Source organism: Urtica dioica, chromosome 10 (assembly GCF_054948205.1).
Source record: "Urtica dioica subsp. dioica isolate 48M chromosome 10, U.dioica_male_clone48M_v1_H2, whole genome shotgun sequence".
Lineage (NCBI taxonomy): Eukaryota > Viridiplantae > Streptophyta > Magnoliopsida > Rosales > Urticaceae > Urtica > Urtica dioica.
Genome location: NC_142765.1, coordinates 22,038,582 through 22,066,026, shown reverse-complemented (window position 1 = coordinate 22,066,026; position 27,445 = coordinate 22,038,582). Strand labels below are relative to the sequence as shown.

Below are 27,445 nucleotides of genomic sequence, written 5' to 3'. Positions count from 1 at the left end.
TAGCCCAAGCTACCACAACTTATTTACTTATTCTATTAGGTAAAATTTGAAAAACATACATATATGAAAATATGTTTTAATATATTTTATGCAATATTTTTTCGATGTCTGGGTTTGCGCGTGGGTTGAGCGAGAAAGAAAGAGAAAGAGAAAGAGATGGAGAGAAAGAGAAAGAGAGAAAACGAAATCTTGGTTGCGCGTGGGTTGAGCGAGAAAGAAAGTCTGGTTTTTTAGTGAGGACGAACTGGTTTGCGCGTGGGTTGAGCAAGAAAGAAAGAGAGTGAAGTTTTCGAGTGAAGAAGATGAAGAGGCAATCGGGTGCGAGGGAAGTTTTTTTTTTTTTTTTTTTTTTTCTCGTTTGAATGAAATTTGAGGGTATAATAGTCTATACTCATTGGGCTAGATATTATGTGTCAAATTTTGGGTTTTAGGCTATATTTGGTGAGTGACGTTCAGTTGGTACTATTAGTGTTAATCTCCCAAAATATTAATAGTTCAAGCAAAAAAATAAAGAAGACAAACTAATTTTTTTCTTCTTCTCTAGACTGCTCTAAGAGAGTTTTCCTTTGCTTTGTGGGGTTCCTGGCTGTCACTTACCAACAGCTAAAATGTAAGCAATGACCGGACAATTGCAATGAGTCTCTCTTTCGAGAGAAGATGAGATTGTGACTATTGATGAATCGTGGATTAACGAACGGAAATAGGAGGTCCGATTCGGACTCTTAGGGAAACTTCTCACAGCTAAGCCGGTACGTCTAAATATCTTTAAAGACCTCTTCTCCTCTTTGTGGAATCCAAAAGGACGTCTAAAAATCAGCCAATGGATTCCGATACATTCCTATTCCATTTTAGCAACGAAGATGGCATGATGAAGGTTTTGGAAAATGAACCTTGGAATTTCGACAAGGCGATCTACGCTTACTCAAAGAGCTTGACCTCGGCGGCAAACTGAAGCATTGAAAGTGAAGAGAAATTGAATCAACGAAGATGGCGATGGCATTCGACGGAGATGACGACGACAATCGACAGAGATGACAGCGGAGATCGAACAACGATGGTGATCGATCAACGATGTCAATTCGATCGAGAGCTTTTTAAAGTTTATTTTTTTGGTCGATTGAATTGTTTGGGTAAACAAATATATTTTGTGTATAATGGTATTTTGGGGGTTTTATCAAATTTGGGCTAGTTTGCCTCAACTTTGGAAAGTTAGACATTCTTCCAAGTCCAAACTTAAAAATGGATAGATAGTCGCATCCAGGGACAAAGTTATAGTAGACCAAGGGAGCTCCCTCAAATTATTTTTTCATTTTTGGCCCATTTTTAAAATTTTTTTACAATAAAATTTATAAATTAGCCCTCTTTTAGACTTTTTTTTTCTTCAAATTAGCCCCCCCTCCCTTGGTGAACTTCTCTGGCTCCGTCTCTAACCACATCACCCTAGATTTAATGAGATAGCAGAGGCCAGTGGAAAATAGGAAAAAGAAAATGAAAAAGAAAAAAGATACAAACATAATTACCCGAAATGAATAGTCATTGTTTTGGATTAAATTAAACTTAATTGACGTTGGTCCAATATTATTGACATGTCAAACTTCTGGTGTTATCCCTTGAAACTGTACCAAAAATACGCATTTATGGGCCAGAAATAAGGAAACTCTCGGCCCACATCTATGTAAGCTGTGTTTCAGGGCCCATAAAGCCTTACGCGCGGTACTTGAGCCGAGTCTGGCATGTTGGGCTCTAATTTGACTGAGATTTGGAAAAGCCGTGACGAGGCTGATGTGGCAGACAGCGATAAAACTGGAGGAGGACAAGAGCAAAGACTTGGTCGACCTGATCTTTATCATTTTGATTTTCTCTATTCACGTATTTATCATGGTTGTTATTTCTTTGATTATGTACTTGGAGAGCTAAACAACAAGTACAGCTCTTGTATTAACATAATGAACAGAGGACATAGAGATCAATCGTTGCCGGTTGAATTAATTCAATAGTACATCTTGATCGTTTATTTTATTGTTGATTTTTCTTTTTCCTTTTTAGGAGTTTTTTTTAAGTATATAATCATGATCATCAATTCGATCTGATTCATCAAATCGCATAACATGCACAATTACTTGCAATTAGATAAATAAAAGTTGAAGTATTACGAAGTACCGTACAATGGCAATTCATCAAATTACATAACATGCACAATTAGTCTTTATGACTTTATGCGTGTTCTCGCGGATGAAACTATTATTACACATTAACATAGATCATAAGTCGATCTTTGTATTATGTATATTCTTTGGTAGTTTTCTTATTTCAAGAAAGAGTAAAAAATAAGACGTCATTTTCGATCTTTTATAGAAGCTGAGTATTGTGTCATGATGACCTCGATTACAATGAGTTTTGCTAGGTTTTTTGGCTGTTTGCCTATATGAGATTACTCTTTGCCATCACCCTATTATGTTACATGTTCAAAATTAAAGTGCTATTTGGATTGCGGGTGATTCAAATTTTCACAAGCGAACCAAGCCTTATTAAGATGCATAGGTACGTTCTTCGCCATCATCTACAACTTGAAACTATCATGTGCTTTTTATTTATTTTTCTCTCTGCAAGTTGCTGATTCATTAAGACACATTCCACTTCATACCTCCATTTTTTGTTATGTCAAACTCTTCATTGCTTATTGTTTTAGATGATATTAATATATGTAATAATTATAATCATCATAGTACTTAAAGATAGATTAGTCATTTACGTATTAATCTTTTGTTTACTCTAGCCTCGCATATTGTGTATTATTCCTACCAAGTCAATATAAAAGTGCCTAGTTTTCTCTCTGAATCTTCACTAGCTAGTTAATACCTTAGCTAAACTTATTTTGTAAGAAGATGTTAGAAAATTGTGTGTTATTGGATATTAAAAAGAGTTTAATATCAAGTTATTGGCTGAATTGTGGCAAATATTCGAGTGGGGTTCACTCTTTAAAACTGAAATATTTTGACTGTTTCTTATTTCTCGTTGCGAGAGGTACAAGATCGGTTATTTATTTATCAAAATAGGAGTTAGGTGAATGAGAAATTAATGCTCAAAATGTGTTACAAGAAATACATTATTTGTGTGAAAGAAGTAAAATTACAATGAAAAAAAAAAATATATATATATATATAAACGGGTTTGGATCCCTTATGGTGATCCTGGCGTGCACGCCGCCGTCCGGTCGGACTTTCGGGACGGGCTTAGCTTAGGCTGCGCGCTTGCCTTGGCTGTGTTTATATTCTTTTCTCTTTATTTCTAATTTCACCTCTCCTTTTTTAGTTATTATATGAATAACTCTTTTGTGTTATTTTTGTAATAAAACTAATAGCCAATACTTTTGTAAATGTTAATTCAGAAGAAAGTGGCTTGATTGAGCATTAGTGGCTGACCGTTTTGACATGTCAATAGCCTTAAAGGCTGAAGTTATATATGGACTTTATGGTGCATTATTTGCTAAGGTTTTATTTTAAAAACTGATCATCAAATAATAGCCTATAAAAGACTTGTCTCTTTTCGTTCAGATAAGAAAAATTGAGAGCCATGGCTAAAAGGCTGAACCAAACATGCGCAAAAATATTTCTATCTTTTTCTTCAATTCTCTTGATCCTGATCTGGTGGTAGTATTCAGGCACAAGTTTAAGTTCGTTGGAGTTGAACAAATTGGTGCTTTATTCATCTCGTATGTCATTGTATCTTGAAAGACGGTGTTCATGCTCAAAGGCGGAGCCAGGTGGGGGCCAGGGTGGGCCAGTGCCCCCCCTCAATTTTTGAAAATTATTTTTTAGACCCAAATTTTTATATTTTTTTTATAATTTTACCCCTAAATTTTACTAATAATTATGTTTTTGACCCAAATTTGTAAGTTTTTTTTCAATAATGCCCCTCCTCAAAAATATTTCTCAAATGTGCCCCCCCTTAATTGAAATCCTGGCTCCGCCACTGTTCATGCTCATGTTTTTCAGTACCCGGTGAGAGAACAATAACGTTTTAAAGAAATCGTTTAACAAGACATTCCATATTTCCATTTGTTTTTCGATTTTGGTTATCGGTTGTATTTAATTATTTTATTTCATGTCTACATTTCTAATATATTAGTTTTTCATTATTTTATTTAATCATTATGTAATTTATTTGTTATTTTTTTCGCTTATTATTATTCGCGATATGACTAACAGAAGATAAAAAGCAATAGCATGGTTAATACCAAATGAATTTTCAAGCCTTGAGTTCGTACGCATACAATATACAATTCGTCAAAGCATTAAGTCCACGCAAATCAGCAACGTATTTTCCTCGAAATCTTGGACGAATAGATTAATCAGATCAAAGTTTGGACTTAGACCCATTCAAACAACCATATTAAATTACTTTCGTAAGAGACACTTGACAAGTATCCAATCATAATAATATTCTCGTTACCTCTAGAAAAATAATTCTTTGTAATATATAATATATATATGTATATATTTTTTTTAAACTCTTAGACTTAAGAAGTCCAAGCATTATGTTATTATTATTATTATTATTTTTTTTAGGACAACTCGAGTGCTTTTTAAATTAACCATTCTTTATCCACAACTTGCAAATATCTCTTTTTTTCTAACGTTCTCAATACACTCTTACATAGCGCTTCATTAATCTCAATCTGATTCTCATATCATTGTCATAAAAAAAGTAAATCATCAACCATAAGTTATTTTCTTTATCTTTGTGAAATGAATTCGTCTCTCTCTTTCTGGAATTCATTTCACTCATTTACGCTCTTATTAGTCCTGATTTTTCTAGCCAAATCAAGCAATGGGATCCAACATTGTGGACCGTTTGATTGCGGAGAATCGTACAAGAATATCTCATACCCTTTTCGAAAAACAACCCAACCGGAATATTGCGGCCACCCGGGGTTTGTCCTCGACTGCGAACCCAAAACCGATCACCCTCTCTTCGAAGTCAAATCTCAAAAATTCAACGTCCTTGGAATCGAATGGGAGGCCAAGATTCTCAAGATGGCAAGGCTCGACCTTTCCGATAAAGTCTGTCTCGAAAAGTCAACCTACACCGATTTCAACTCCACGCCCTTCAACTACACTTCAAAAGACCGAAACGCAACCTTGCTGTACGGTTGCGATGAGGCCGAATCTTGGCCTAAACCAAACATCTCGAGCCTCTTACCATTTCCATGTAGTACGAAGGACAAAGGCTCTCGTTTAGCTTACTTGGTCGACAATCCATCCGAAGCCGATTTTCTATCAATATTCTGCAGCGTCAGAGTTGAGGTTCCTGTAATGGACGACGCCTTGAGAAGAGGGATCGGTGCTGAGAGGGTTTTGGAAGAAGGTTTCGAGGTTCAATGGACGAGTGTGGACGAAAAGGAGTGCTTGGATTGTATGAAAAATAATGGAAGTTGTGGATATAACAAGACTGTGAGCGATTTTATATGTTTTTGTCCTCCAAATCATCATCACCATTCTAATTGGAGCTGTGTTGACTTCCCTCCATCCGACTCGGGTATGTATTTCTCAATTCTTCTTCTTTTTCTATGACTGGACGAATGATAAATGTTTGTTTTTTTTTTTTTTTTTTTTTTTTTTTTTTTTTTTTTTAATTTAGTTTTCGTAAGGAAAAAACAATAAAAAAGGCGATCTTGGTTATAAAAGAAAACATATAAGTTAGTAGGGTATTACTAACACTCTTAATTTGTTATGACATATGGATACGAATAGATGCTTAGGTAATGTATTAGCCAAATCTTTCGATGTTAACTTTTTTTTTTTTTTTTTTTTTAACGGTTTAATAAATTTTTTAAATTTAATTTGCTAGGCTTAGGCTCCCCTAAATGATAATTATCAAATGATCTTTCCAGCAACCAACTTTCATTAACTTTTTGAATGCTAATTCGCCCGACTATATTCTTATGGTTTCCTTTTGGGTTACATATTGCATATATTGCATTCATTATAGTCTAGAAGTTAGTTCTTAACTAATATTAATAATAAAAAAACATAACATATTTTCGGTGATGTAACAAAGAGTCGAAAATTCGTCAGAATAAAATTAGTCTATTAAATAATTGACATCGATCCAGCAATTTTAATTCATAGCTAATCAATCCTTCGGTAAGAAACTAACCGTAGTAAATTAATAATCGTAGCAAGTAACAATATCATAGGGATCAGCTAATTAATATCTTAGTGGCCCTTAACTTTTCATTAATAAGGCTGCCAAATCGTTTATTAAAAAGCTATATAAAAAGTGTATATATATAACACTACAACGCTGCCGGGTCAAATACAAATTACAACAACATAATGAATTGATGGTAGAAGCCTTGTATATAGTCTCCAATATTCTAATTTTGATTAGTTTGTTAGCTTACATGCATTTGCTATGTAATAACACAAGTGAATGCACTGGACATCAAGTATACGAATATAGTTAATTAGTTTTCTTTCTTTAATTCTATCTTCTTTCCTTCCTAAACTCATATTCCCAATAGTGATATCCAATACCTCCCAAAGTAGAGGTATATACCGAACCGTTGTGATAAATTTCACTTTCTACGACAGTTTTCGTACCGTTGTAAAATCTTTTAATATACCACCGTTGTAAAAACTTTCTACACCATTTTTTTCCACTTCCAGTAATATCGGCCATTTGCCCTACTTTCCTCCACATTTCATCATGTAGCCGTGCTATCGCGGTCCATAATTCATGATTCTTTAATGCAGTCCTACGGTAGGGATTCTAGTCAATGCATTCCGGTCTTTAATTCAAGAATTTTTAAATCTTCTTTTCATAATAGTGGACCAGCATGAAGACTCTTAAATATAAGAGTCTAGAAGCTGTACGAGTCTCGGTAGTTAGACTCTTGAATTTCTTAGCAGATGGTTGGTGTGTTTTGACCCGGGCCTTTGGACAATGCGCATTGGCTTGGCCGCAATATGTTGTTACGTGTGGTTTTGGCTTTATTTTTATCGGAAAAATTTATTTGGCAAGATATCTCTCAACATGTTTCGTAACTTATTGAGAGATTTTAGCCGCCACTGCAATGATCCCACAATATTTTCTCTGATGCGGTATTTTGAAAAAAAAATTCAAAATTTTCTATTAAGATCATCCACGCACAATATATGCAACGAATATCTACAACGCGTCTTGGTTTAGAAAATCCTAATTTGACATCTTGCTTGTCAATCACTTTAAAAGAGATAGTATGCATTTAATAGTTCATCTTCATGCATTGTTAATTATTCTGGGGTTTCGAGCATGTACGTTTGTGCATAGGAAAACAGTCCGTGTATGTGCATGTGTCTCTATCTTGTTCTCTCCACTTATTTGTGAAGAATAGAGTTTGGATTTGTAATCCGTGAGTATTGTACACGACCGTTGTAATTGATAAAAAAAAAACACATGGACGAATGTTTGAGTAGAAGTGAAGGGTTCTCAGATTTATAAGAAAGCCTGGTTTGATCCACGGGTAGTAATAAAAAAAAATAGCTATAGATGACGAATCATTCAGATGAGGCCGACGTATTCTATAGATTACTTATTGAATAGTAAATTTCCTTTTACTAGGCAACTTCCCTCCAGATGTAGGTGGTTTTGCACCGAACTCGATTAATAATTCTTTGTGTCTTTATTTTACACATTATATGATTGCTCATGTATTGTATTGGAGCATCTTGTTACACAATTTGTCACATCATTATGTGTAACATCTTATCTCATAGTAAACATGATTTCACAATTAATGATCTACGATCATTGACCTAGCCGATTTGAGGGTTGAGGTGGATATGAAATCCAATCTAAAATCCTATCTCTTACTCGTGAACGTCACATTATATTCACGCCTCTACTCAAAAAGTGTTGGGGTAGCAACCCAAGTCCCACATCGCAAGAGTAGGCAAAAATTGTCTTGGATATAAGAGTCCCACCAACTCCATTAATATGAGGTCTTTGGGAAGGTGCCCAAAGACAAAACCGTACAGGCTTGGGCCCAAAACGGACAATATCATACTAATGTGGAGTATAGTGGGGTGACGATCCAACACGGTGGAGAACGGGGGGTCCTTAAAAAAGTCTTGACTCGATGCCAATCGAGTATCTCTTATTCATACGTGAATCCTTTCCAATAGATATCCGCTTTGTTGCTTGTTGTCAATAGAAAACCAACTAGTTGATGCATTGACAAAGTACCTACATCGGCCCATACTATTTGATACACTACAAATTTAAGCGTGAAACAAATTTGGGGTTGCGATCGAATTTGGTAATACTGATCAAGATGAATTATCAGTTGTTTCATATCCTTATTCACTATGGATGTTCTTTTGATTTTGTCAACTTGTTAATTCTGGACCCCTAGCACTAAACTAGGCTGGTTTGGATTTTTGTATGTAAATTCCATACTTTGGATTTGAGTTTTTTTGTAGGGTTGTTATCGTAGTTTCAAGTTTCAACGGGGATTTGTGGTTTCCGCTAATAAGTCGGGTAAAAAAATATCAACACTCACTCGAGCGTAACGTGGTCCGTAGATTTTAATTATATATGAACATCGTAGTTGTAGATAGTAATAAGATGAGCTTACCTACCAAACAAAAAAAAAAAATAACGATGAGATGATCATCAAATTACGTAATATGGTTGACGGTTGAACAAAAAAAAAAAAGGTTATTACTTTAAGTATATGAATACGATGCTTTAACGAAAGTAGATAAACCTGGCTCTGTATTCCACGGAATTCAATTTTTTATTTCTATTCATGCGACTCATTTTGTGTCGTTATCAATGCGCAATTTCCATACTTTGTTTTTACGAATCTATAGAATTTTGAACCTCTTGAAAACTGAAATATAGACTTAACTTGTTTTTGCTTCCTGAAAGAAGAAAGTACTTTGAATAGGTCTTCTCTTGTGGAGGAGACATGCTTACGAGAGAAAAAAAAAACAATTCATTGATATATAAATGAAAATAAACCCAAAGAACGTGACGCATTAGTTAAATCCAGTCTATTTTATTTTATATTATATTAGTGTTTGAATGAGTCCACTCATGAAATCCTCTTTTAAGTCTTTAGTTGCATATAATATTCGCCAAACTTCAAAATAAATATAGTTCCACATCATACTGTAGTATTAATCAACGTAGGGCCACATAGGGAAAAAAAATTGAAAGAAAAAAGAAGATGATTTAGGAGAAAATTCAAATTAAAAAAATATGTAGAATCTTAATCATCCCCACTTAGTTGTTACGGATATTAATTGTATAATTGGAATAGCATGACTAAACTCGTGATCAGTCTGGTCTTCGTGATTATATAATAAATTTTACCGCTATTTATTTTTACGTGACAATTCGTTGCCATTGATTGAAAAAATTCTAATGAAAAATACTTGCTTACAAGACTTACAGTATATAAATAAGCAACAGTTTTCATGACATGGTTATAGTTACAAGACTGATTTATTTTTCTAATTATGAAACGTGGATGGTATTCCATAACCTGGCACGCGGTTTTTCTTTTCTAGACACAAACAGTACACAAGTTTGATTTTTGGTCGGAAGCGAGTTACCCTCCATCTAGTCGTCGTCAATTCATATTAGAGTAAATTAAGAGGTGTCTTCCTATTTTTGTTTTTTTGTTTTGTTTTTTATTTATTATGTTTAATTTCATGGAAAACAAATATATGAATAGAAGAGAGACAGAGTAAGTTTTGGGCACAAATGGGTAACGTGTTTGATTAGGCTACTACTCAACTACTCAAAATACAAGTCAACATAGACAATCCCTTCCGCGGGTCTCACACACACAAAATTCCAACCAATAAAAAACTATTCCAACAAAGTCTTGGTCAAGACTCAAAAATTCCTCTCTCCATAGTTTACGGTATCTTGTGAAGAGCAAAGGCATTAAAGAGATCTGTGAAGCTATCATTGATCAGCCAAATGAATAGAGTAATAATGAGGAAGCACCACCACTGCTCGTTGTTTTTCTCAGCCTTGGCGTTGCGGTGTGTGTTAGTCTTTTCTCTCCCTTTCGCTTCCCATTCCCGATACGAACCATATCCCACCCAATGCTCTCCGTACAGCTGTGGAGACAATCTCACAGACTTGCATTTCCCATTCTGGGGAAACGCCAACCCTCCAAGCTGCGGTCACCCCGGGTTCAATCTCCGCTGCGTCGACAGTGAATACGCGGTCATCAACATCGAAGGCCTCGAGTTTCGGGTGCTCGGCGTCAACCAAATACGCCGAACCATGAACCTCACCAGGAACGACCTGTATGAGGACCCATGCTCTCTTCGCCAATTCCAAAACACCACTTTGAATCCTTTCTTCTTTGCTAGTGATCTTAAAATAGTTGCGAATCTCACGTTGCTGTATGACTGCCCGGAAACTATCGACGATGACAAGCTTAGTAGATTAAGCTGCCACGATGAGCGTCGACGGGTTTTCTACGCCAACGATTCGAGCTTGAGGTCGGTGTCGGTCGACAAGTGTAGAAGAGTTGTCACAGTCCCGGTGCCACGGGACGTTCTCCGTCGGATCGAGGCCGGAGGTGACGTGGAATTGGAGTTGAAGAAAGGGTTTCAAGTGAATTACATGGATTTGGAAAAATGTTTTACCCACTGCATGACCTGGAATAATAGTCGACGTTGCGGATTCGACACCAATGTGCAGTTTCTGTGTTCTTGCTTGGAGGGTTTTCAACCATCTAAATCTGGAGCGTGTGAACGACATTCACATGAAAGTACGTACACCTTTTAACCTTCTTCTTCTTATGTCATTCATAGCTTAGGCTATCAAATGCTTTGCTCTCTGATCAAACAGAAATCCCTCCATTTTCCAACATTACTCTGTATAAGCGTGTTAGATAAAATTGAGATGTCGTAGTTCTATAAAATAAGTTTGACATTTTAGTTTCGTAATGTAGTAATAAGTATAAGCGTTGTGTTTGCTTTCTGCATTTGAAGTGCTTCCATTGGGAAATCGAGCTCAATGCGTTCTTTGGCTCTCTTAAATTGTATCATACTATCTAAAAAATTAGGCGTTTCAAAAATAGTTTAGTTAAAGATACTAAGGTGTTCAGAAATTTAATTACATGTTATTAAATAATTCAGGGAAAAAAAAAGGTTGACTGGAGAGAATAGTCTTGTACAATTGTGACCATACAATCACATTGACTTTAGATATTTTATAGATGATGATCATTTAGGAAAATAAAATACTAAGGCACATGAATCATCCCTTGGAAGATTTTGACAAGGTATACAAAGTAGAGCCCATCTCAATCCTACGTGTCTTTTTGATTTTTGTGATAGCTGTACAAAACCACTGCGACGCTGTGGCCTAAAATCTAAACACCTTTGAAAGAGTCAACGCTACAAAACGATATAGACATTGGCTTGAGAAACTAGAAGCGTGTGATACTGGGGATATAGATCATGCTTCTTTGTAGCTATTATATTTTCCTATCTGTGATTAGAAAAATTATAGATTTTGCTTAGAATTTGGTCAGACAATAGCATACATGTATTAGGCTAGGATAATGGGTAAGATAGAAAATCGCAGATACTAAAAAATCTCTATGGTCTGATTTTTATTTCTTTAGAAATAAACCATTCTTAACAAAATTTCAATCCAAAAATGAAATAAGAAAATTAAAGTATGAATAAAAGTAAGAAAATATTGAATAACAAAGCGAAAAATAAAAAAATTATCCAAAAATAGAAAACTGAAGTTTTAGAGGCCTAAACAACAAATTTCGACCGTATTCACTAAAACTTCACTATGAAACTGTTAATTTCCGATACAACGGTCTCATATTTCTTTTTGTTTTTTTGCTCAAGAAACGGTCTCATGCTTCTATAGCTTCTAGGCTTTTTTTTGTATTGCATATTTGCATCTCTAACTCCATTAGATATTGGACTGTTAAATATATCTCCTAGAAATTAATTTTTTTTTAAAGAAAAAAAGTAAAGGACTATGTTATTGTGGATAACATTTAAGACGAGATGATCGGTTTAGATTGAATGATCTTTTTTTTTCTCATTCACGAGGTTACAACGGTCATTGTACTATAATTTGGAATGGAAACAAGTAGGAAAGAGTAGGGTGAAGAACGAAAGATGGGTCATTATGGGACGAAATTATATACGATTGTGACATAATATATTGTCATTTTGTTGCTATAAATTCTATTCTTCTTTTTGAACATGAGAAAGTAACTATGGAATTTGTGTTCCTTTTTTTCTTCTTTGCTTTCGGTTCAACAAACGAACCATTAACTTGTTCCCAATGGGTCAAGGTCGTCCACTAATTCCAACTTTTCACACGTGGCACGTGAGAGTTTTGGACCATATTATATATCAGCTATTAATTGACAATTACTCTAACTGTTTGACTATCTACACAAACTAATACCCAAGTTTTTTTTCTTCTTAATAAAAATGATGTTACCATTACGTAAATATTGTGGTAGAGTCTGACTGGTTAAGACTTTTCCAAGTTTCTTCTGAACCAAGAATTTCAAAGCTGTCCAATTCTTTGAAATTTTAAGCAAGGCAGATTTAATTTGATTGTTATCCTCAATTGAATCTTGCTTTCATTGTAGCGCGTTGATAACATTAAAAAAAAACCAGTGGACCTAAGATCAAAAGTAAGATTCACAGCCATTGTTTCAAAGTTATTTAATTCCATTTAAACAAGCTACAATGAAACTTCACGTTTAGTTAAACATTCTAGTTTAAGAACCACTTGGGAATATTCATACATTTAGAATAATTAAATAATAATAACATCATTGCTTTTGTTTGAGCAATTATTCTGTTCCGGTCCCTTCTTTTCTTTGAAGTTCATGCATTAACCAAATTTTATATGACTATGATATAAAAACACTAAACATATATCATATAAAATAAGTTCACCTACTACCACATTTTTCTCTTCTCCTCTGTTTCCTCTGCTTTTTCATTTCTGTTCCAAAATGAAGGCTCTCAAGCTCATTCTCTTCACAATCCTAGCCTTTTTACACAAACCAACTCTGTGCATAGACCCAAGCTTCAAGGCCTGCGAGCCTCAATCCTGTGGAAATGGGCCTACCATAAGCTTCCCTTTCTGGCTACCTCACGCACAAGAGCCCTTCTGCGGATATCCAAACTTCAAGCTCTCTTGCGATGCTCGGAAGAATCCGGTAATCAGAATCTCGAACGACGATTATGTCGTTAAGGAAATATTCTACTCAAACCACTCGTTCCATGCCGCCAACGCTGACGTGTACAACGAAGACGAGAAATGCCCGGTGCCACGTCACAACATAAGCCTCGAAGGTACTCCGTTCGGGTTCGGGTCCCACCACCGACTAAACCTATCCTTCTTCTACAACTGCTCGGAAATGCCGTCTGGCTACGCGCTCCCGTTCCGCGTCGACTGCCTCGCTGGCGGCGATCCGGCTCGAAGCTCGTTCGCCACTTTCCACGTGGCGGCTTTAGAGCGCGCCAACTACTCGGTGGGCTCGTGTGGCTCCACGGTCGGCGTCCCTGCCGACGTGGCGTCGGATGTGGAGTTCGATAGGTTGTTGGGGATGAACTACACGGAGATCTTGAAGATGGGGTTTGTCTTGAATTGGACCTCGTTCGGTTGCGCCGGTTGTAGGAAGAGCGGGGGTCGGTGCGGGTTTAAGGGTAACGAGTTCGCTTGCTTTTGCAGCGACGGACCCCATGAGAGAACTTGTAATGACGGTAAACATTTGATGACATGGCGTTCTGTCTCAAAACTAATTGACAATGAGAGGAGTAACTCGTGGTCTGATATTTACATATATTTCGTTTGAATGTTTGTTTTTTCTATTTTGCATACGGATTCGTCTTTGATTTACTTTTTTTTTTTTATTGATGACGTTGTAAATAAATTTCACCCCTTTTCTTGCTTATGTTTTTTCTTAAACATTTACACCAATTTTTCTGATATTCAAACATTTACATCTTTGCAGGAGGAATGAATGTGAAACTCAAGGTCGGCATAGGTAATAATAATGCACTTCAAACTCTATTACTCATTTCTATGGCAAGAATTTTTTGGAAGAATAACGTGACAATATTTATCTAATGCAGCCGTCGGGGGTTGTGCTTTCGGGATAGCAATCATGTTGGCCGTATTCTATTACCGATGGCGCAAAAGGATTAAGAAGTCGTCATCGACATTGCTCTCTCGCTCTTCGGACATCTCGTCTTCGATGAATGATGTCGAGAAGGGAGGCAGTATACATGGAACCATCCGCGTGTTCACGTACGAAGAACTCGTCGAGGCCACCAACAACTTCGACCCCACCAAAGAACTCGGCGATGGAGGCTTCGGCACCGTGTATCACGGTAACCCCATCAACTAATGACCAAATTTGAATATTTCCTTTTTAAATAAATATTTGAAGAGATAAGTTCGAGTTACACAGCAAAAAGTAAATATCGTTAAAAAGGAACATTTTTAATTAGAAACTCTCTCTCATTAGTTGGTATTTAGGCAATAACTTCTATGAAATAGCTTTTCGGGTATGAATTAAGCTCACACTTTTATTGACATTTTATTAAAATTGGCCAACATGAATATAAATTAGGTAGGCCCATCAATTAATGAGAAAACTTGTTTTTTTTTTCTTTTAAATATATAAACATTTGAAGAAGAGATGAGTTCGAGTCACAGTAAAAAAAACTAACATTATTAAAAAAATTTATCAGAAACTCTCTCATTAGTTGAGTATTTAGGCAACTTCTTTATGTGAACTATAATTTTAAATATGAGTTAGGTCTACACTTCTATTAAATTGAGCGAATTTGAATATGTTCAGGAAAACTAAAAGATGGGAGATCCGTGGCGGTGAAGCGGCTTTACGAGAACAACTACCGGAGAGTGGAACAATTTGTGAATGAAGCGAAGATCTTGGCCAGCGTGCGGCACGAGAACTTGGTCTCCCTCTACGGCTGCACCTCGAGGCATTGCCGCGAGCTCCTCCTCGTGTACGAGTACATCCCCAACGGCACGGTGGCGGACCATCTCCACGGGCCCCGGGCCCGCCCCGGAGGCCTCCCGTGGCCCTCCCGCCTCTCCATCGCCATCGACACGGCCGCGGCTCTCACGTATCTCCACCGCTCTGATATCGTTCACCGAGATGTCAAGACAACTAACATCCTCCTCGACTCTCACTTCCGTGTCAAGGTCGCCGATTTTGGCCTCTCCCGCCTCTTTCCTACCGAGGCCACCCATGTCTCCACTGCGCCTCAGGTACCCGCATATTGAATTCTTTCTTTATAGCACTCTTTATGTCGTTTTAACCTAAAACCATTTCTTTATTAGTCAAGGTTACATCATATAGATACAATTATATGCACGGATCAGGGACGGAGCTACAGTAAACCGAGGGGGGCTCAAGCCCCCCACCCTCAATTTCGTTTTTGCACTTTTGGCTCATTTTTTAAAAAATTACATTTTTTACTCTGAAAATTTACAAATTAGCCCATTTGAATCCTTTTTTCAACTTAACCCCTCCTAGTGAGCTTCTTTGGCTCCGTCCCATGATGGACGGATTTAGCTACAGCCCCCCTCAATATTTGTTTTTTTTCCCTACTTTTTTTTTTCTTTTAAATGTTAAAAAATAACAAATTAGCCTCTCGTCACCGCTGAATATATTTTTTTTTTCTTTTTTCATATTAGCGCCTCCTCATTTACATTTTTGACTCCGTGTCTATGATTACATGTTCTTAGAGCCTAGAGAATATAAACCTCAACATGCACAAATATAATATATATATATATATATATATTAACCTCCACTTAAGGTTATAGAAATCTAAACTAGACAAAAAAATATAAATTTTGATTTTTTTGTTGTTGTTTTTTCTCATAAAAAGAATAACGTTTTTTTAAATTATATTAAAGAAAAAAAAAAACAGCTAAATACTATCCTAATATATAGTTTCTTATCATATAACATAGAAAATTTGACAAAAAAGCAATCTTGGGTTTGAAGCTACTAAAAAACCGTTAAAAAAAGAATAAAAAATTTCAATTATAATTTACTAAATTTTATTTGCATGAATACAGGGCACGCCGGGGTACGTGGACCCCGACTACCATCTGTGCTATCAGCTGACGAGCAAGAGCGACGTGTTCAGCTTCGGAGTGGTCCTCGTCGAGCTCATCTCCTCAATGCCGGCCGTCGATATCACCCGCCACCGCCACGACATCAACCTCTCCACCATGGCCTTGAACCGCATCCAAAACCACGCACTCCACGAGCTCGTCGACGAGTCCCTCGGGTTCGGGGACGACCCACGTGTTCAGCGCAGTGTCACGGCCGTGGCCGAGCTCGCCTTCCGTTGCCTCCAACAAGAAAAAGACATGAGGCCCTCCATGGACGATGTGTGGGAGGAGCTCAACGCCAACCACGAAAGAGAATATGTCGCCGCCACCGCCACCGCTAACGCTGAAACCGCTTCCGTACCCGTCCCCGCCACCGCCACTGCCACCGCCGATGATGCTTCCGCGGTGCTGTTAAAGAATGGCCCGTTGACGTTGTCGCCGGATTCTTTGACGTTGAGTTGGGGTAGTGGTAGGTCTACCACGCCCAAATCTAGTAGTTGAGTTTTTTTTTTTTTTTTTTTTGGTGTAAATTTTCATGGAAGTATATCCCGGTCATCCACTATTTATGTATATGTAATTTTCATGAATTGGATGATTGGAATTTTTCTTACAAGATGATTGACCTCTAGTATGAGATGTGTATATATGTTATGTCAGAAACTTGTATTATTAACAGACCTACCGTTCGTGATCGCCTTTTAGCAAATGAGTACTCTTTCTTTCTTTTCTTTTTTTTTTTTTTTTTTTTTTTTTTCATTGTGGCTGAAGGGGTTTATTTTGGTTGCAAGATGTAGAAATATATTGTGCGAAATATTCTACTTACTTTACTCATAGGAATTATTCATAGGTTACTTATTTATGCATTATACTGATTATAAGAAATCCAAAACAATAAATTACAATTCCCTAAGGGAAAACTTGATAAAGCAAGCTTAGTGGAGCATGTGATTTGAAAACCAAACCATGTTTTGGTTCCCTTAGGAAAACCAAGCATATCACCATGTAAAATGTCCAAATTACCCTTAAATGAATTTTTTTTTTCAAAATCAATCCTTCACTCACTCACTCCCCTTCCCTCACGTGGGTTTTTTCAATTCTGAAACAAAAAAAAAAAAAAAAAAAACAGCCCATACCTTTCCCCTTTCCCTTTCAAAAACATAAAAAAAAAAAGAAACCCCCGTTCAGTTCTCCCCGACAGTTCTCCCCGACCCGTCAGTTCTCCGTCGTCAGTTCTCCCCGTCGTCGCCACTCGTCATTTCGGTCCTTCGTCGCCAGTCCAGCATCCTCGCGAACCAACAGAGCCCTCCAGCCGATCCTTCCTGGCTTCTTCGCTTTTGCAGGAGGTTTGTAGGGTTCGCTTGTGGCTCCAAAGGCACGAACGCCATTCTTTCGGCCGAGTACTTCTGTTGTGACCGTCCTAATCCCATTCTACAGGTCTCACTCTTTTCATTTTCTTTTATATTATTTTTTCTAAAGATTTGATTTTGCATATGAACAGTGTGTGTGTGTGTGTGGGAAATTTCAGGAATTTGGGTAGTGTGTGTGAGTGATGAAACTACACAATGTTTGGGGCTTTGTTGAGGTTTTACATTGCAATATGTTAGTTAATCTGAAAGTAAACGAATTGACTTCTCTTGAATTCTAGAATGTTAGTTAATCTGGTGCTCCGGTTTTCTGGGCTTGCGATGATCATAGAAAGTAACAATGGCGTTTGAATTTCTTAGAAAATGTGACAAAGTTTTCTTTGAATCGTTTGTTGAAGGTGATATATCTTGCGATTCTCGGGGGAACCTATTATATCGTTGCAAAGTCTTGCTTCACTTTCATCCCCGGCTATTACCTTAGCGAAATTCACTGGTACGTTCCAATGAGCATATAAATTAGATATTTCGCTAGTTTCAAAAATATCTTTATCTATAAAAGTTATGGTGTGTGTCTGATTCAGGTACACGAGCTTGTTGGCCGTTTCAGTTGGCGTTTTATTGTTTATTTTGACCAGTTTTACCGACCCGGGAACAGTAACGGCCGATAATGTTTCTCACTATCTTGATGCTTATCCATATGATAATGTTATTTACTCGGAGAAAATGTGCTCGACCTGTAAAATCCCAAAGTCAGTCTCTCTTTCTTTCTCGCTTCCAGTCTCTCTCTCTTTGCCTGAGCTTTTTTAAAAATTGCGTGTGATTGAAATAATATTTTATTTATTTTCTTGCGCGTCTTTAGGCCTGCAAGGTCCAAGCACTGTGGTATATGCGGTCGATGTGTCGCTCGGTTTGACCATCATTGTGGATGGATGGTACGAAATCTCTTGTTCTATTTTTTTTTTTAATTCTTTTCGTCTTTTCCTTTTTCGGGGTTTCACCTAAAAGGTTTTAATCGTTGCAGAATAATTGTATTGGCGAGAGGAATAACCATTATTTCTTGGCGTTTCTTATATGGTAACCTTTACTCTTATCCTCGTACGTATTTTCTCTCTATCTGCGAAAATAATTTGTAAAATGTCTTTGGAACGAGCTCAAGTCATTTAGATTGCTGTTCTGTTATTTCAGGCACTTCCTTCTCTGTGTATATGGCACAGTTGCCATTGGTTTTTTTTTTGGGATTTTCAGTGGTTGCTGAGCTCATACAACACACAAATTCTTCTTATGGTCTTTCTTGCTATTGTCTCGTTGCTTCTGGCGGGTTTCTTTGCTTACCATGCCAAGCTATGCCTCACAAATACAACCACGAACGAGGTTTGGTTTCCGTTTACTTCAGTTTTGATTAAATAACCAGCAGTCCCTGAACTTTGAAAGCTTGGCACCCGTGCCCCTTTGACGAAGGGATGGAAAGCACCGTGGCAGCCCCCGAGACGGCAAGCACCGTGGCAGCCCCCGAGACGGAAACCACCGTGACAGCCCCCGTGACGGCAACCACCGTGGCAGCCCCCGGTGACGACGACGACGACTTCGTCAACCCTACGGCGAAAGAGACGGCAAGAACTGTGGCAGCCCCCAAGACGGCAACCTCTGTGGCAGCCCCCGACGACGACGACGACGACTTTTTATTTATTTTATGTTGGATTGTGTAGTTTCGAAGAGAAAGAGCAAGCGGCCCATAAAGCATGATGATTACACTCCCTTGCTTTGATAGTGTTGGAGACTAGTTTTTTGGATGAAAATTGGGTTTGTAATGTTTATTGATAATTACTTTGGTAGTTTTGGAGACTAGTTTTTTGGATGATATTTTGGTTTGTAATGTATACATGAATCACCCGAAATGTCTGAAATCTTTGACAAAAATTAACTGAAATGTCTGAAATCCATTACAAAAATTAACTGAAATGTCTGAAATCCATTACAAAAATTAACTGAAATGTCTGAAATCAAGCACATAAACTAACTGAAAACTCTGAAATCAAACACATAAAATAACTGAAAACTCTGAAATCAAACACATAAAATAACTGAAAACTCTGAAATCAAACACATAAAATAACTGAAAACTCTGAAATCAAACACATAAAATAACTGAAATGTCTGAAATCAAGCATATAAACTAACTGAAAACTCTGAAATCAAGCACATAAAATAACTGAAATGTCTGAAATCAAACACATAAAATAACTGAAATGTCTGAAATCAAGCACATAAACTAACTGAAAACTCTGAAATCAAACACATAAAAAACTGAAAACTCTGAAATCAAACACATAAAATAACTGAAAACTCTGAAATCAAACACATAAAATAACTGAAAACTCTGAAATCAAACACATAAAATAACTGAAATGTCTGAAATCAAGCACATAAACTAACTGAAAATTCTGAAATCAAACACATAAAATAACTGAAATGTCTGAAATCCATCACATAAACTAACTGAAAACTCTGAAATCAAACACATAAAATAACTGAAATGTTTGAAATCCAATACTACTGACGAAAAGTACACGACTTCCTATTATGTCCTCTACCTCCACAAATACTACATTTGCGCTGAACAACAATTACTTCACCTTGAGACGACAAACGTTTGATCTTGTGCCGTCCTCCTTTGCTCTTCTTCTTCGGCCGACCGGCGGGGTTTTTCGCAACAGGTACCTTGACCTCCATATTCAACAGCTCTTCTGGAGCATTCCACTCGTGTTCAGGACCACAAGGGTACACCGCATCCATGTAGGCTGCTCTCCAACTTTCTAAACTATTTCCAGTCAAACATGTACGACAGTTCAACGATTTGCATATCCTCCTAATTGCAAATCAATAGATCATGCATGAGTTAGCCAAAAACACACGATAAATCGATCAACCTAATGCAATTGAGAGCATCCACACACCCTAATCCCCCAAAAAGCAGGCTAAATATTACTCATTTACAAACTACAACAAATGAATAAAAGACTATTAATGAAAGAGATAAGAGTGTACTCTGAAGTGCACGAAGTTTTTTTTTTTATTATTTATAAATATGATCTAAAAAAGCAGTAAGTTTAGAGTTCTCTTTATTATCTGCAAGTCTGAGATCAATGAACAAAAAAAGTTACATAGAACTAACGTATTAGTTAGTCAGTGAAGAACTCCTTTATTCACTCGCAAATAAATCAACAAATTGGAATTCAAAAGAAATACCCATTCGCAGGCCAATAATAAGCAAGCGCCTTTGGTTTGCTCGTCAAATTTTCTGTTACAAAAATAGGCAAAACCGAATACAAAATCCCACATAAAACAACCAGAATTTAATCTCAAGAACTAATCATCGAATTTTCTCCGAGCGAAACGCTCCAAGTACTGCTTCGGGGCCGCCGGGTGAACCCTCGAGAGCCTGGCCACAAAGTGATTTTCGCTGGTCCCAATCACGGTCGCGATTCCATATTCTTTCTCGAGGAACCCAAGCTTTCTCAGCCACACGTAGAACCCGTACCCGATCCCCGGGGAGAAGAGAACAAGATCCGTTCAACATACGCGTTGACTCCGACGCGGAGGTTGTTCTTCTCCGATCTCCGCTACGAAGGACCGAAATGACGAGTGGCGACGACGGGGAGAACTGACGACGGAGAACTGACGGGTCGGGGAGAACTGAGCGGGGGTTTCTTTTTTTTTTTTTATGTTTTTGAAAGGGAAAGGGGAAAGGTATGGGCTATGCGTTTTTTTTGTTTTTTTTTGTTTCAGAATTGAAAAAACACACGTGAGGGAAGGGAAGGGAAGGGGAGTGAGTGAGTGAAGGATTGATTTTGAAAAAAAAAATCATTTAAGGGTAATTTGGACATTTTACATGGTGAGATGCTTGGTTTTCCTAAGGGAACCAAAACATGGTTTGGTTTTCAAATCACATGCTCCACTAAGCTTGCTTTATCAAGTTTCCCTTCCCTAAATACAAGGACATAAATATCTTCATATGAATTAGCTTGTAATTCTGTTTTTCAACTAGCTGCTAGCTGATATCCAAAAGACCCTCGTCGTTTAATTCTTAGAGATAACAATAGATATAGAGATATCATAATTTTTTGGGTAATTTAGCAAAATAGCCAACTCAAACCTTTAAAATTGCTAAATAGCAAAGGTTTTGTAAATACTAAGTAAATAGCCATTCGGATGACGTGGCCCAATAATAGGTTTTTTTATTTCCGAAATTGCCCATGAGCATTTGAATTTTGAATTACTAATTTGAATTTTCGGATGAAATTTATTCCCGAAATTTTTGGAATTGTATTTCCTGATATAAGTGTGAACATGATTTAGTCTATTAATAATCCATTTATTTTAGGAACTAAATGGACGTGGCAGTTGTAATTTTTTTGTTTCTTTTTATATATTATTTCTTATATTCTTCGTCCAGATTTATATTGCATTCTTGATTTCTGTAGGGATCAGTAAACTAATGTAAATAATGTTGGTTGAGTGTTCATTTACATTTGCGTCGATATGTTATTTACCCAGATTTACATAAGTCATGTTTCAGTTTAACCAATAACATCAAAAAATATAAGTCTTAGTAATGACAAAATTTACTCATATATATGTTTCTTTGGATTAACGAAGAATCCAAAGTACCAAAAGAGTTAGCAAACATAAATCTCAAAATACACATAATTAGCATTGCTGGTTTCTTTATAACGCGTTTTGGTCTCTCATTGATGGCAAGCTTCACTGCAACTGGTTCGCCGTTCTTCTTGAGATGTAAATATGTGTAATATTTACTCAGATTTACTGCAAAAAATGTCGACTACTATTATTTTCTTCTAACATCCAAACTCAACAGTAAATATGTGTAAATAAATATTTGATCCAAAAAACTTAGACTATATCCAATATTTACTGCAAAATATGTCGACTACTATTATTTTCTTCTAACATCCAAACTCAGCAGTAAATATGTGTAAATAAAGAAAAGGTCCAAATAACTTAGACTACCCAATATTTACTCAGATTTACTGCAAAATATGTCGACTCCAATTTTTTCTTCTAACATCCAAACACCCAATTTTCTAAACACATTCACAATGGTATATCGGGAAAACTAACACATTGATACATGATTTCATTTTACTGCGCATCAAGATATAGATATAACACATCAAGATTTATACATCAAACTCGTTCCAACAACATTTAAACATTCAAAAGGATTTACAATAAACATAATAATCACTGAATGACACATGATTTTGTATTACAACACATGCATACCTGGGCAGATCCAGATCTTGGCGGCGAGGTCCACTCGCGTGTGGGAAGGGTCGGTATTTCGGGGTGTACGGAAGGGTCGGGATTTCGGGGTGGGATCGGATCGGAGACACGCAAGCCACGTGTGGGATCACGTCCGCGGCCACGCGTTCCACGTCATCCGGACTCCGTCGATCCCCTCCGGATCGCCCATCTCCATCGCCATCGCCGACCGATCTGGGATTCGGAGAGAAGAGAAGCTGAGCTCTGTGCGGTGATCGTCGGGGGTGATGATAGCGATAGAAAGGTCAATTCAATTCCGATTGGATTCGGGGTTGTGCTGTGTCGTGTGGGAGTTTTTCTTAATAATGGCAAATTGAATATTGGTGGAGAGATAATGGATAATTAATTGCAGTTATTATTCCTGGATTCTCGTTTGCAGTTATTATACCTCTTTTATTTTTTTTATTTTTTTTAAAGTCAACCGTGTGCTTATGGGCGGGGAAGCCTGGGCATTTTAGTAAATGCAGATGTGTCTTAAATGATATCTGGCTATTTATTTAGTATTTACAAAACCTTGGCTATTTAGCAATGTTAAAAGTTTGATTTGGCTATTTTGCTAAATAAATCTAATTTTTTTTGTTTAATCTACACTTCGTGCTACTTTCTTTTTTTCGTTATCATTATTTTCCGCTTTATTATTATTATTTAATAAATATGTGACCACGGTTTTCCTCCCGTACATGCAAATGACTTTAATAAAATAAAATTCCGTGGCCGTCCACGTTCTTTAATACGTATATAAAGAATATATTAGTTCTAAGTAGTCGTGTTTAAGCAACAAAATCCCACATACTCCATTTTGCAGCAATCTCAGTTACGCATCTACACTACTCAGAGCTACTTGGCGACTTCGGATGTAGACCTCTGATCAAGAATGGAACGTGTCCAGTCTGCATGTGTGAATATTTCTATTTTAAGGCTATTTTTTCAAACAAAAAGTATTTTTATCAGCGATCAGCAAACCCCTGATGTGAGAGGGGGTTTAGGACCCGTATGTAAGGTGGTCACAATCTCTGTAAGAGCATTAGCAGCCGCTGACCACTAATGTATGTTAAGATTTATCCTCAAATCTTAACCTAAAATCGAAAAATGAAGAATAATATCATAGGGAAATTGGCGGCATAAATCATCAAACTCTTTCTCTAGACTCAGTTTGGTACTCAAACTTTTTTTTACGGGAATAATCACTAAACTGCATTTCTAGTACCGACGTTACTCATTTTAACAATTCAACGGCTCAGATTACACACGGCGTAATACAAACGTTAAAAACAATTAAAGTAAAATATAAACATAATAAAAAAAAGAAAAAAAAACTAATGAAATTTCAAACACCTTGAACGTGTTGAAGAGCAATGCGGTGACATGTCAGAACCACGACCGAAAAGGAACGAGCAACTATGGAAAAAACAGAAACAAGCAACAGAGAACCAGCGGTCAGGGAAACACGAAGCATTTCCATTCTCAGAGCTCCAACAACGAGTCTCACTTGATGAAATCCATCAACTGGTCGTGCAAGGCCGGGAATTTCAACGAGGCTCTCTACTTTCTGGAGCTGATGGTGAGCAAGGGTTTCAAACCGGACGTGATTCTCTGCACGAAGATAATGAGAGGCTTTTTCAGCTCCACGAACGTGCAGAGGGCGATTAGGGTCATGGAGATCCTGGAGAGCCACAGCGAGCCAGATCTGTTTTCCTACAACGCGATGATTAGCGGACTCTGCAAGGCGAACCAGATCGAGCTCGCGAACCAGGTCCTCGATAGGATGCGATCCCGCGGCGGCCTGAGCGGCGGCGACGGCCATGTACTGCTGGTACCCCTGCCTCATGTCGGAAAACATGGCTTGCTGCTGAGTCAGAGACGCGATGTCGAGGCCCGGGGGAGCCCCGGCGAGACCGTCGTTCATTGTGAACGACATGGCGAACGCCTGCGGATTTGCTCCGCCCTTCGAGCCCTGCTGCTGCTGCTGGGGTTGATTCTTCTTTTCTCCGTTCCCGGGACCGGAGATCGGCGCGGGAGTCATCAGAGCAAAGTTGGGCGGGGCGTGCATCGCAAATTGTCTGGCCATGCCCGTAGATGCTCATGCTCTGCCGCGACACCCGGCTATCGGCGGTGGAAGGGCTGTCCTCGCCGCCCATCTCGGACTCTAGCTGGCGAGCCTGGTGGGCCATGTGCTGGCTCTGCCGTTGCTGCATCTGAATCTGCTGGCTCTGAGCCACATGGATAAATATTTTCAAAAAGAAATCTATTTATAAATAGAATAAATAAGTTGGTACTCGAATTTACGTTAGATTGAGACACGTGGATTTCCGTCCAAATGTATCGTTAAAATGAATAACGTCGGTACTAGAAATGCAGTTTAATGATTATTCCCGTAAAAAAAAAAGTTTGAGTACCAAACTGAGTCCAGAGAAAGAGTTTGATGATTTATGCCGTCAATTTCCCTAATATCATATATAGATTTATAGTGGTTCACTTTCAATATAAAAGCTACATCAATTTTGCTACTGTAGATTCACACTAAAACCCAAAAATCGGAAGAAAGATGTTTACAATCTCTTTTGTGCTCTACAAATATAATCGGTGCACAATGTATGATGCGGAGCTTATAGGACTTTCCTTTATGGAGACATGGGACCGTAAAAGCCGAAAATAGCTTTAAAGATCATGTGCACCAATTCTGGAGATAGTTGCAGATCTGGTGTATATTTCCTTTAATGAGCAATATTTGTCATATTTATTTTCGTTAATCTATTTCCATGTTTAGAATGATTTGCTGCAACTATTTTTGGTTTATTGCCTCTTTATTTTATTTCCTTTTTTTCTCAGACTATAAGTTTTATTCTCTATCAGTGTAATGGATTATTATTATTGAATTAAGAAAAGTCAAGCTCTGCTTGCAATCCTATTGCGTTTCCTTTCGTTTTTATACCGCTCTACATCAGTTGGTATCAGAGCCTTTCCGATCACCCCCACCATCGCCATGGCGCGCCGAGGCCGACGTGGAGGAATTCCCGATCGTGATGCTGATCTAGATGACGTTTATAGACGTGAAGAATTCGCCGGATTCCGTCAACAATTGGAGGCCCTCACCCGCTCCGTCGATGCGCTTCTGCAACAGCGACCCGCAGCGCCACTGGCCCCATTGGACGGTTCCGACTATGACGACGATAACCCGTTCGCGCCCGATCTTGCTGCTCCGCCCCCGGTTCGTGCGCGCGCTGAAGGTGTGGATGGCGATATGCGATGGGAATTGGCGTTCAAGATGGAGATCCCGGAGTTTCACGGCAATGTCAACGCCGATGAATTTCTCGACTGGCTTACAGCGGTCGACGAAGTTCTTGACTTCAAAGGGGTCCCTGAGAACCGACGAGCGTTTCTCGTCGCGACGCGTTTCCGTGGCCGCGCGGCCCCATGGTGGACGCAAATCAAAACGCAGCGTGCTAGATCCGGAAAACAGAAGATTGCTACGTGGGAGAAGATGAAGAAGCATATGCGATCTGCGTTTTTGCCGTACAATTACGCCCGCACGCTTTATCAAAGCCTCCAAAATCTTCGCCAAGGCACGAGGTCTGTCACAAATTATTCTATCGATTTTTTTATGCTTTTGGCTCGAAACGACATCGCCGAGACAGTGGATCAAACTGTGTCCCGCTACATCGGAGGCCTACGTGTCCAGATACAAGACGTGTTAAACATGTTCGATCCCATCACTGTTTCTGAGGCGCATCAACGCGCCCTCGCCATTGAGAAGCAACAATCTCGCCGCCCCTACAACGCGGCCCCGACGACTACGCAACAGATCCGAACAACCCCTACCACTGTCCAGCGGGCTCAGATTACACCTGTCCAGGCCCTCCCTGGCACGAACCCAGCCCCTCCCCCGGCTGTTGATGGTGGTCTTCGTTGCTTCGGTTGTGGCGAACCGGGCCACCGTCGAAATAATTGTCCACGGAATCCGCGTCGTGGCTTACTCGCCGAGGAAGCACACGAACTCTTTGGCGACCCTATCTACGACGACGATGCCGACGAGCCCGAAGATGTCGAAGAATTAGCGGGCGATGTTGGTCATGCACTTGTTATTCGCCAGAATTTTCTCGCTCCCCCGGTCCACGACGATGCTTGGCTACGCAACAACATCTTTCAGTCTTCTTGTACAATCGGTGACAGGGTATGCCGCTTTGTGATCGATTCGGGTAGTTGGGAGAATGTCGTTGCCGAAGAAGTTATCAAGAAGTTGGGTCTCGTGGCGGAACAACACCCCAAACTGTATAAATTGTCGTGGCTTCAAACCGGCACCGATGTTAGCGTCTCCCAACGAGCTTTGGTGAAATTCTCGATCGGCGCAACGTACCGTGATGAGGTGATGTGTGACGTTGTTGCAATGGATGCGTGCCATCTACTTTTGGGCCGTCCTTGGCAATTCGACCGACACTCAATCCACGATGGGCTGGCCAACACGTATAACTTTTACTTCAGAGGAAAAAAGATCGTGCTTCTACCGTCCAACCCGGCGAAAGTCACCGCTCGTCGACCGACCATGTCACTGCTCTCTCGGTCCGAATTTGAGG

At 38.5% G+C, this 27,445-nt stretch overlaps 3 protein-coding genes and 1 pseudogene across 4 annotated transcripts; all 4 read left to right on the top strand.

Moving 5' to 3' along the window:
- Positions 1 to 5,036: 5,036 nt before the first annotated feature.
- On the top strand, positions 5,037 to 5,573 carry LOC149384042 (LEAF RUST 10 DISEASE-RESISTANCE LOCUS RECEPTOR-LIKE PROTEIN KINASE-like 2.7). The gene has a single exon (XM_089627977.1). It carries the CDS (start codon positions 5,037 to 5,039, stop codon positions 5,571 to 5,573), a length of 537 nt encoding a protein of 178 aa, XP_089484103.1.
- Positions 5,574 to 9,659: 4,086 nt separating this feature from the next.
- Positions 9,660 to 12,034, top strand: LOC149384041 (LEAF RUST 10 DISEASE-RESISTANCE LOCUS RECEPTOR-LIKE PROTEIN KINASE-like 1.4). The gene has a single exon (XM_089628732.1). It carries the CDS (start codon positions 9,979 to 9,981, stop codon positions 10,798 to 10,800), a length of 822 nt encoding a protein of 273 aa, XP_089484858.1. The 5' UTR covers positions 9,660 to 9,978; the 3' UTR covers positions 10,801 to 12,034.
- A 687-nt stretch (positions 12,035 to 12,721) lies between these two features.
- LOC149384040 (LEAF RUST 10 DISEASE-RESISTANCE LOCUS RECEPTOR-LIKE PROTEIN KINASE-like 1.2) lies at positions 12,722 to 16,834 on the top strand. The gene is made up of 5 exons (XM_089628731.1): positions 12,722 to 13,772; positions 14,024 to 14,056; positions 14,145 to 14,402; positions 14,876 to 15,309; positions 16,129 to 16,834. Exons 1-5 carry the CDS (start codon positions 13,019 to 13,021, stop codon positions 16,666 to 16,668), a joined length of 2,019 nt encoding a protein of 672 aa, XP_089484857.1. The 5' UTR covers positions 12,722 to 13,018; the 3' UTR covers positions 16,669 to 16,834.
- LOC149384039 (putative protein S-acyltransferase 17) lies at positions 16,798 to 18,938 on the top strand (annotated as a pseudogene). Its single transcript, XR_016301589.1, has 7 exons — positions 16,798 to 16,806; positions 17,353 to 17,601; positions 17,930 to 18,024; positions 18,113 to 18,280; positions 18,391 to 18,463; positions 18,553 to 18,605; positions 18,717 to 18,938. The product of XR_016301589.1 is annotated as a putative protein S-acyltransferase 17 (transcript).
- The last annotated feature ends 8,507 nt before the right edge of the window (positions 18,939 to 27,445 follow it).